The sequence below is a fragment of the Kogia breviceps genome, chromosome 16 (assembly GCF_026419965.1).
Source record: "Kogia breviceps isolate mKogBre1 chromosome 16, mKogBre1 haplotype 1, whole genome shotgun sequence".
NCBI classification, from domain to species: Eukaryota; Metazoa; Chordata; class Mammalia; order Artiodactyla; family Physeteridae; genus Kogia; species Kogia breviceps.
The window spans coordinates 22,121,768-22,132,842 of NC_081325.1; the positions used below are offsets into that span (position 1 = coordinate 22,121,768).

Sequence of the window (11,075 nt, forward strand, 5' to 3'; positions counted from 1 at the left end):
CGGGAGCCCTTTCCTCCTCCCTCCGCCGCGAGCTCCTCCCCCTCCATCCTCCCCTCTCCAAGCTCTCAAGCATTTTCCCTCTGCCTCCCCGCCTCTTCTCCCCTCCCCTCCCCGCCTCCTCTCCCCGCCTCCTCTCCCCTCCCCTCCCCGCCTCCTCTCCCCGCCCCTCCCCGCCTCCTCTCCCCGCCCCTCCCCGCCTCCTCTCCCTCTGCCGCCCCGCCTCCTCTCCCTCTGCCGCCCCGCAATCCCAGCGGAACGCGCGGCATTGTATCCCGGGGCCAAGTGCCCGGATGCTCGCCTGTCCTCCCCTCGGCCCGCGCAGTGGCCCTGCCCACCGCGCGGCTCTGCGTGCCACGTCACCGCTTGCGGCGCTTCCGGAGGCGCAGCGGGAGATGACGTAGGGGGACGTGCCCTCTATATGAGGTTGGGGAGCGGCAGAGTCGGCCTTTTCCGCCCGCTCCCCCCTCCCCCCGAGCGCCGCTCCGGCTGCACCGCGCTCGCTCTGAGCTCCGTGCTCCTAAGCTAGTGCCACCGTTGTCTCCCTCCAGTCGCCATCATGATCATCTACCGGGATCTCATCAGCCGTGAGTCGGGACTGCACTTCCCCTAACGCCGCGCACGGGGGACGGAGGTGTGGGTGGGGGCGGGGAGGCGGCCGCCGTCGCCGTGTCGTGGGCCTGGGAGACGCCGGCCCCTTCCTGGGAGCGAGGAGGGTCGGTGCTTGGGGCGCGCGTCGGGGTTTCGAGCGCCCGGGGAGGGGCGGGGGCCGCGTGCGGCCCGACAGCGCGGGAAATGGCGCCCGCTCGGGCCTCGGGCGTACCGTGACCGGTGGGTATATGTCCCCGAACAGATGATGAGATGTTCTCCGACATCTACAAGATCCGGGAGGTCGCGGACGGGCTGTGTCTGGAGGTGGAGGGGAAGGTGAGTCGGCCGGGTCGCGGCGCGGGGCCGGGTAGGCTCGGGTTTCCGCTGCTCCCCCGCCCGGGGTTGTGCAATCCTCGCCGTTGCCTCCTGGCGGAGGAGACGCTCTTTCCGGGCTCGGGTTTTTCTAGAAAAGTGGAGGCGGAGCTGAGCCTGGAAATAGGTCCGCCGCTTCGGCGCCCATCCTCCTCCCAGGCGGTCCGGGACAGGTTGTCTCCGGTTTGGGAGCCCCAAGTCCTTCAGCGTTGGCCTTATCCCTACTTGCTCTTCAACCCGACAGTCCACGCAAAACTTCCACTGGGTTGTAAATGACCCCCCCTTTCGTTCCGGTCAGCAAAGAATTGTTGAGCTGAGGTGTTTCAGGAAATCGATTTTAGAATTTTTTCCCCCATAATGTGTTCATGGTATTTGACAAGAATGTTTGGTGGAAGGATGATGGGTACATGAGGTGCCAGCATAGATTTTTTGGATGCGTTTATGGTAAAGTCGAGGATGTGTTAGCGACTAAACTTTTTTTAATGCAGATGGTCAGTAGGACAGAGGGTAACATTGATGACTCGCTCATTGGTGGAAATGCCTCCGCTGAAGGCCCCGAGGGCGAAGGTACCGAAAGCACAGTAATCACTGGTGTGGATATTGTCATGAACCATCACTTGCAGGAAACCAGCTTCACAAAAGAAGCATACAAGAAGTACATCAAAGATTACATGAAGTCGTAAGTGATACTGGCACACCCCAGTCGAGGTGTGAAAATCCTATAGGATTTAGGGGTTGGCTAACTGAGATTTTTGGTGGCAGGCGTGCTTGTCAGAGGTCTTTTTATTAATGAGCTCAGAAGGGTGGTTGTTTTTCTATAAGTAAAATAATGTGAGCACACTGGAGCATGTGGCTTGGTTTTACCTTTTTAGAATAGTACGGTGGAGATAAGCTGACATGAAATTCCAAGTTAGAAACAGTCTTGTTGATTAAAACATCCCTCCTGTGAACTAGTAATTTCTTGATTGCGTGCGCCACGTTATTTTGCTCAGTGACAGCTGGTTTCAGTTTGTAATTTTTACTTAATGAAAATATACTTTGCTCAGAACTGAATAACCTATCCGTAAAATATTGTTTTAGAATCAAAGGGAAGCTTGAAGAACAGAGACCAGAAAGAGTAAAACCTTTTATGACAGGGGCTGCAGAACAAATCAAGCATATCCTTGCTAATTTCAAAAACTATCAGGTAAATAACTTAAATGTTTGGACCGAAGGATTGTACGATTTTAACTGAGCAAAAAATGAGTTGCTTGATGAATCTCTGATGTAATTAAGCTGTGGTTATTTTCTCGGTCTTTTGAACAGTTTAAATACTTCATAGATTCAACTCCAGTAGTCTAGGCTGTAGGAAGTAGCTTTCTCTGCTCCCAAGCATGTTTCCAGATCTTGTTTTCTGATTCCAGAATCTTACCTGTACTCAGATAACATTTCCCAGTTCTTTCTCTTGAATTGCTTGTTAACTCCCAAGTGGTCTTCCAGTTTTCTCTTTCTAATTCCAATGTGTCTTGTTGCCACTGAAGCTCTTTCTGATCTGAGCTTGTCCTATTGAGGAACTTCAGTGACTTTCCTTTACCCCAAGAAAAAAAACAAACACAACCTGGCTCTTTAATTTCCCGGTTTTCGTACATCCTCTGGCCATAAGATAACTTCTCATGTTATATGCTAGCTTTATGTTCCCTGTGCTTGACTATGTAAAAAGCCTTGTTTGTAGGGTTTGGAAATGGATGTGTGGGGCTGAGTAAGTTTCCTGAAAGCCTCGTGTCCCTGGATTGCTCTGTACTTTTATTTGGTTATTATTAGTACTTTGAGTGAACTGAAGTTTGATTAGTGAGCATTTTTTCTCCTAGGCATCAGAGCCTTTAGTTGCTGAAATCCCTTGATTTAAATAGCGGTGTTCTGAATCATCCTTTGATTTATTGTTTTGATACAACACATCCGTGCGTAATCTAATTCTGAGTATTTGTTTGCTTCCTAAGTTCTTTATCGGTGAAAACATGAATCCAGATGGCATGGTTGCTCTGCTGGACTACCGTGAGGATGGAGTGACCCCGTATATGATTTTCTTTAAGGATGGTCTAGAAATGGAAAAATGTGTAAGTATAAAGAAGTGCGTTGAATCATTAGTGTAAAAATGGAGCTATCCTAGGCATAATCCTCCTTGTTTTGCCACTAGGATAGTTAGAATGGATCTTACAGTAGTCTTTTAAACTGAGGCTCTAGGTCTTGTTTCTCTTAGGGGCATAAAGAGGGTGTTTCACATGTAAAAGATTTTTATGCTACAGAAAGGCTTAGACTCTTTATCTGCAGAAAACTTATAGGTGACCTTACAAAGCGTAGCTTAAATACTGAGCTCTAGAGATCAGAGATAACACCCTATGTTGATCTTCCCTATAGAAATGGCTTGTTGAAATCAGACTGCCTTTCTCTTCCTATCTTGCTGCACGGATACATGAGTATTAAAATCTTTTTGTAAAGAAACCGTGCACCCTTATTTACTGATAATTGGCAGCTGGTCGTGAAAGCCTTGATGTTACTAGCTTTTAGTAAATACAGTTTAGAGTTGGCTGCTGATCCAATATGCCAATTGCTTTACTAAAATTAAATGAATGTCTGCTATGCAAGGAATTGCTAGAGGCGGTATAGAAATGAAGGCATTCATTATCCTAGCTTTCTGGGGCTTCTGTGTAAATCAGGAGTAAGATAAATTTAAGGCTACACTAAACAGGATTGGGGCAGCAATGAACAAAAATGTCTAAAGGGACTCAAAGAATGTGTGAGACTTTTGTTAGAACAAAGTGAGTGGAACTTCCTCAGAATGAGACATTTCTGCATCCACTGATAGACCTTGAACAATCTGCTGTTGTTCTTTTGGTTTGCACTAGGATGCAAAAGAAAAATCCCTGCGCTTTCTGTCTGTCTTGTGGCAGCCCAGATTGAATGGGGGAATACATTTGCAGCCTAGAAATGTTAAATATTTTCATATTGGAAAGGTGTTAATGGAGTCTTCCTTGTTTTTACAGTAACAAATTTGGCTGTTTGGATCTATCACCTGCTCGTCATAACTGGCTGGCTGCTGCTTTTCATCCACACACCACCAGGACTTAGACAAATGGGACTGATGTCATCTTGAGCTCTTCGTTTTGATGTTGATTTGTTTGGAGCGGAGGCATTGTTTTTGAGGAAAAAAAAACATGTCATGTAGGTTGTCTAAAAATAAAATGCATTTAAACTCAATTGAGAGAATGCCTCTTAGTTTAATATGTAATATCTAAATCCATCCTGTGTAGCCTTCCTGGAGAAGCTAGAACCTGGTTGTAGACCACTACTAGAAAGCATAAGACCATCTTCAGATAACTCCTGCAATGAAAACCACTTCCGGGACTTGGAATATAAACAAGAATCAACAGTAATTGAGTTGAAATAAAGGGAAAGACCATGCTCATAGCAGTGCCAACGTTTGAAGCGGATGTCTTACACATTTCATCACCTACAAACGGAAGTAGTTAACTCTGGAAGAAATTACCAAAAGAATAAAAAGAGACTTAACACAGTTGGAAGCAAAGTATTGTCTCAGCTTATTTACAAAGCAAGTAGAACCAAGTTCTAGAGAGATCTAGACATCTCTTGGGATACGCGTGTCAGACTTCTTGGAACAGGGTTGGCAAACTGGCTTGTCCTACCACCTGTTTTTGTGTGACTAAGGTGGTGCTTACATTTTTAAGTGGTTCAGAATAGCTTATGGGATGTGAAAAAATACAAAATCTAAGTTTGTGTCTAGTTTTATTGGAACACTGCCATGCCCATTTGTTTATGTATTGACTGGCTCTGACACTGCAAGAGCATAGATTAGTGACAGATCCAAGGGCCTGCAAGCCCTAAAATAACTACGTGGCCCTTTACAGGAAAGGTTTGCTGGCCCCTGTTTTAAAGATGAAATGACAGATGGAGTGTGGGATAGTTGGTGGGTAGAGGAAAAGCCATTGCTAGTCAAATTGTATCTGAAAAGGCTGTGGGTATCAGAACAAGGATATGAAAATGCATCTATTTGACATACCTGGAGCAGTTACTGTCTGCTAAGGTTTCCAATAGAGGTGCAAGAAAAAAGTGTCCTTGCGCTTTCTGTCTGATTCTGGCAGTCCAGATTGAATGGAATACAGGGAAGAAATCGCAATTCACAAATAACTGAACAGTAAAAGCCTCCAAGATTCCAAAGGAGAATTCATAAGTTTATAGGAAAAATACTGGAAAATTGTTCCCCTACACCCTTGCCTTCTGATTTCACTTTTAAAAGCATAAGGGTTAAGTCGAAAGGCAAGCCAGTGACTTTTATGTGAACACAGGGTGCAGCCAGTGACTTCAAGAGACCATGGTGTGGTTCAGAGCCTAAGAAATGCTAATCAGGTTGGTGGTAGTGCCCCCTGGTGACTGGTGAAAAGCATACCCCAATACTGGAAACTGCAGTCATGCTGAGGGTGGTTTTGAGCACCAGTGATCCAGGGGGCCACTTGCCTGCCTCTGAAACATACTATCGGAAGAGAATTTTCAGGCAGTGGTCAGTGCTGTGAAGGTGAGAGGATAATCTGGTAGTGGGAGTCTTGAGGTAATGTAGGCTGCAACCTGATTTAGTGAGCTCGTGTGGAAAAGACTGGAAGAACAGGAATAGCAGTGCAGAGGCTTCATATAGGAAGCAAGTTCAGGTAGTTGCCTAAGAATGCTTATTTTGGATCTTTTTCTAGTTAACTCCCAGTTAGAGCCAGGCTAAGATACTTTGTGCAAGAGTCACAGGTGGTGAGTACTTTCTGTGCATATCAGAAGGCATGTGTTTGTATCACTGCTGCCTAGTTTGAAACAGGTACGTTCCTAGTGGACTTGAAGCTCTGGGCTACATGTATGTAAAACAGGTGGAGAAAGGACTCATTGTCTAGGAAGGCTTCTGTAATGTGATAACTTGAATAGGACGCTGAAAGCAAGGAAGGAGGTTAGGTGGACATCTGGGGGCAGAGCATTACAGGCAAAAGAGCAAATGTAGTGTCTGAAGGAAGTAGTGTGGTTGACGTGTTCAGGTGAAAAGGTGACCAGTATGCCGGACCCAAGATGGCGAGAGGAAAAGCTGAGGTTAAGTACACAGGAAAAGAGGAAACCAGATCAGGCATGGAAGCCACCAGAGGGCTTTTGAACAGAAGGGTGACATGGTCTGACCTAAAAGGTCATTTTGGCTTTTGGGTAACTGTAAAAGCAAAGAGAACAATGATGTATACTATTTTTAGGTGAGAGATGATAGTGGCTTAGTCTAGGGTGATACGTGAGGTGGTTGGAAATGAGAGAACAGGACTTGCTGATGTGTTGAATGAGGTGAAAGAATGGATTTAAGGATGATGCCAAGTGTTTTGTCCTGAGCATCTGGAAGAAAGGAGTTAACACTGAGACGAGGAAGACAGGATAGGAAATCAAGAGTTCAGTTTTGGATAAGCTAAATTGAGATGCTGACCCTTGACTGAACTGAACTAGGTAAGCAGTCAGGAGGAGAATTAGAGAATTTAAGAGATACAGGTTCCCCCAGCATCTGAAAGAACCTTCCCATGAAACCTTTCTTAAGCTGAAATGGTATAAAGCAAAGAAGCAATTTACCTTAGGACACATCTTGCTAATGGATACACAAAATAAACTGAGATAAGCACAGATGCTCACAGACACAGCTCAGAGCTATGGTAGCTTGATACAGATGCTGAGTGTAGTTCTGGGGAAGCTGCTCGGGGTGCACGCTGCCCGAGGCCTCACTGCAAAAGAAATGCTGAATGCCGTTTTCAATTTTCGCCCTTTTTTCGTGAAAGGGAAAATTCTCTTCGGATTTCTTTTGATTAGCGGGATCAAGTACTAGTGTAGCTAGGTCTTTTGTAAAAGCGAAGTGGTGTAAAGTGAATATCTGCTGGGAAGAAATAATGCATGACATCTGGAGCTAGAACAGTGAGGTCACCTAGGCAGGATGGACTCAGCTCTCCAACATAGATTGGTCAGCGCGGTGAACCCACAGAGTGATTAAGAGGGAACTGCCCGTGAGGTAGGAAAACCAAGGGTGAGGCCTGGAGGTCAAGTGGACAGCATTTTAGGAAGGAGCAAACAGGTCCACAGGGTTACCTGTTGTAAACAGGTCAAGTAAGATGAGCACTGAGAATGGTGGACTCGACAGGTGTTTGATTTGAGTTGTAGGGAAGAAAGCCTGATTAAGATCGGCTCAAGAGAACAGCAAACTCACAGGCAGCATATTGCCCGTGAAATGTCACGATGCAAGATACATGTGCATCTGCTTAAGCAACAGTTGTGTAAATGACTCATTTGAACCATCAGACATTTTTTCTTAAAATCTAATCAGATCACTAGTAAATAGTGCATGGACAGTAAATTCCATCTGAACTTCAGGGTTTATCCAATAACTCTACAAACTATACTGGTAAAATTGCAAGAAGAGTAGCAAAAACCTCAGCCAACTTGAAAAAATCCTGACAACAAAGCCTCCTTGTAAAGTTCTGAGCATCTGTGTGTGCATGTGCTTGGGGCTGTGACCTGGGCTAGTAGCCAGGATACTCTCAGTAAAATGGAATTTAAGCCAGGGGGACTTGAACTAATAGAGACCACATCTTGGTGACTGGTGACTTGCACTTAGTAGGTCATACTATACAACTCTTAATTCTATGGTAAAAGTCTGGCTAACGACCCCCTCATGGGCCACAGGCATTCCTGCAAAAGCTCATTTTGCAGCAATTGGTGAGTGTTTCCAGAGACTTTGTCCATAAAAACTGAGGGCCCAACTTGCTGGATTTTGGGTAGATTATGGTCCTCTGGGGCTGTGGACCACACTTAAAAATCACTTCATTGAAAAAATTATCTTTTGATACTGCATAAAAATGTGAGCTACTTCTTTGGATATTTGGTTCTTTTGTTAACATTTAATATAGCATTATTCCAAAGGAAAAGTCCTTGACTGAAATAGTTTAACATACACAAGTAAAGGATGCTCTACACCTTTCATTGAATTAACTAAGGTTTTTTTTTTTTTTTTTTTTGGCTGTGAATTTAAAAATCTTAAAGGAGGGACTTCCCTGGTGGTCCAGTGGTTAAGAGTCCGTGCTCCCACTGCAGTGGGCGTGGGTTCGATCCCTGGTCTAGGAACTCAGATCCCACAGGACGCGCAGGACGGCTAAAAAAAAAAAAAAATCTAAAGGAAAAGCACTCCTGTGTGTCTCCTTTACACTCAGTACTCCACTTCTGGTCACCAAATGTGTGTATGTTTTTCCCCCTCACCAAGCAGTTCTGCAACACCACCTGGGTGTCCTACCATTCAACTCAGTTCTGACACTATCTACCTGGAGAGATACCTTGCACCACTCAGCAAGTGGGATCTTAGTTCCCCCACCAGGGATCGAGCCCGCGCCCCCTGCATTGGAAGCACGGAGTCTGGACCACCAGAGAAATCCCTCTAAAGTCGGCTGTTATGACAGCCATCTCAAATAGGATAAGTTCTTTAAACTTAGAGTTTGCAGATAAAGTTAAAAATGATAGGGCTTCCCTGGTGGCGCAGTGGTTGAGAGTCCGCCTGCCGATGCGGGAGACACGGGTTCGTGCCCTGGTCCGGGAGGATCCCACATGCCGCGGAGCAACTAAGCCCGTGAGCCATGGCCGCTGGGCCTGCGCGTCCGGAGCCTGTGCTCCGCGACGGGAGGGGCCACGGCAGTGAGAGGCCCGCATACCGCAAAAAAAAAAAAAAAAAAAAAAAAAAAAAAAAAGATAATAATGCTGGTAGTTTATATTTATCCCACTGAAGTCCTCCAAGTCCATCCCTTAGTTCAGCGGTGATACGATGGACTGCGTGCTTGTTGGCTGTCCAAAGCAGATTTCCACTACTGTGCGGGCATGTTTTCAACTACCAGCACGTTCCAGTTTGTTTGAGAGCTTGTACATTGCGGATTTGTGCTACTACTATACGTGGTTTCGTACATTTAGGATTTCTCCTTACGCTGAGCCCTGAGAGCCTCAAGTGGATGTGGTTTTTGCAGGAGCACACAATTCAGTGAGAAAATTGCCAACTATATGCCTGGGTGGGGATCCTTTCCAAAGTAATTGTTTGCTCAATGATTCCCTCAGTGACTGACCTCCCCTCTCCCACTCCAGGATACACTTGACATCTGCTTTCTTTTATAAATGCACAGTGCTCTTTTCTGAGCTTTGGGGTAGAGTGGGGAGCAGGAGACTGGGGGGTGGGGGGAACACCATCTGCAGTGCTTTTGCATGTGTGAGTCACCATTTCGGAGAAATGAGAATTCAAACACTAGGTGACTCACTTGAGGGGTTCTCTGGGAGAGGACACAGACCACAATTGCCAGTCAAAAGATAACAGTATTTTCCTTGAAAAACGAAAAATAGGGCTACCATATGATCCAGCAATCCCACTCCTGGGCATATATCCAGAGAAAACCATAATTCAGAAAGATACATGCACCCCAATGTTCACCGCAGCACAACGATAGCCAAGACATGGAAGCAACCTAAATGTCCATCAACAGATGAATGGATAAAGAAGATGTGGTAAATATATACAATGGAGGACTTCCCTCGTGGCACAGTGGTTAAGAATCCGCCTGCCAACACAGGGGACACGGGTTCAATCCCTGGTCTGGGAAGATCCCACACGCCACGGAGCAACTAAGCCCGTGCGCCACAACTACTGAGCCTGCGCTCTAGAGCTCGCGAGCCACAATTACTGAGCCCGCATGCCACAACTACTGAAGCCTGCGTGCCTAGAGCCTGTGCTCTGCAACAAGAGAAGCCACCACAATGAGAAGCCCGCACACCACAATGATGAGTAGCCCACGCTCACTGCAAATAGAGAAAGCCTGTGCGCAGCAATGAAGACCAAACGCAGCCAAACATAAATAAATAAAATAAATAAATTTTTATATATACAATGGAATATTACTCAGCCATAGAAAAGAACAAAATAATGCCATTTGCAGCGATGTGGATACACCTAGAGATTGTCATACTGAGTAAAATAAGTCAGAGAAAGACAAATATATCACTTATATATGGAATCTAAAAAAAATGGTACAAATGAACTTATTTACAAAACAGAAATAGAGTCACAGATATAGAAAACAAACTTATGGTTACCAAGGGGGTAAGTCGGGGGGAGGGATAAATTGGGAGATTGGGATTGACATATATACACCATACAAAATAGATAACTAGTAAGGACCTACTGTAGAGCACAGGGAACTCTCCTTAATACTCTGTAATGACCTATATGGGAATAGAATCTAAAAAAGAGTGGATATATGTATATGGATAACTGATTCACTTTGCTGTACAGTAGAAACTAACAACATTGTAAATCAACTATACTCCAGTAAAGATTAATTTTAAAAAATGATAAAGATTACAGTATTTTAAATAGCTTCATAGAGCTACTAGACATCATTCAGTCCTGAGTTTGTAACATTTAGTATGACACTAGAAATCCAGTCGTGTACTTGGCCATTTTCTTCATGTGTAGAGACAGCAGGAAACCCTAGTTCATTATCAAACGCAGCTTGCTATGGCCTCATCTACAATGCAGGGTTATAAAATTATTCCACCAAGTTCATAACTGTCCATTCCCTGAGCAGCTGATAGAAATTTGGCAAACCACAGAGAGCTGGTATTTGGTGGACATCTATTCAAAACAGAGCTATACATGTAATTTCCTTCTCCTTGAGTACATTAATTTGGAAGTCTCCCTCAAGAACCGCCAATTTATAGTTTGAGTCAAACACCCAAACTGATATTCAACCCGGGGGGAAAAACTGGCAAGTGAAAGGGGGACAATTATTGCACATGAAGTTAAAAAGAAAACATACGGGACTTCCCTGGTGGCGCAGTGGTTGAGAGTCCGCCTGCCGATGCAGGGCACACGGGTTCGAGCCCTGGTCCGGGAAGATCCCACATGCCGCAGAGCAACTAAGCCCATGCGCCACAGCTACTGAGCCTGCGCTCTAGAGCCCGTGAGCCACAACTACTGAGCCCACGTGCCATAACTACTGAAGCCCACGCACCTAGAGCCCGTGCTCCGCAACAAGAGAAGC

General features: G+C 45.5%; 1 protein-coding gene and 2 non-coding genes across 3 annotated transcripts; all 3 read left to right on the plus strand.

Moving 5' to 3' along the window:
• The first annotated feature begins 262 nt into the window (after positions 1-262).
• Positions 263-4,194, plus strand: TPT1 (tumor protein, translationally-controlled 1). Its single transcript, XM_059041889.2, has 6 exons — positions 263-584; positions 851-924; positions 1,449-1,639; positions 2,041-2,146; positions 2,937-3,053; positions 3,981-4,194. The coding sequence occupies exons 1-6, from the start codon at positions 557-559 to the stop codon at positions 3,981-3,983; spliced, it is 519 nt and encodes a 172-aa protein (XP_058897872.1). The 5' UTR covers positions 263-556; the 3' UTR covers positions 3,984-4,194.
• LOC131743602 (small nucleolar RNA SNORA31) lies at positions 3,787-3,913 on the plus strand. The gene has a single exon (XR_009331871.1). It is a non-coding gene; the product is annotated as a small nucleolar RNA SNORA31 (small nucleolar RNA).
• An 801-nt stretch (positions 4,195-4,995) lies between the features above and the next one.
• On the plus strand, positions 4,996-5,119 carry LOC131743603 (small nucleolar RNA SNORA31). Its single transcript, XR_009331872.1, has one exon. It is a non-coding gene; the product is annotated as a small nucleolar RNA SNORA31 (small nucleolar RNA).
• The last annotated feature ends 5,956 nt before the right edge of the window (positions 5,120-11,075 follow it).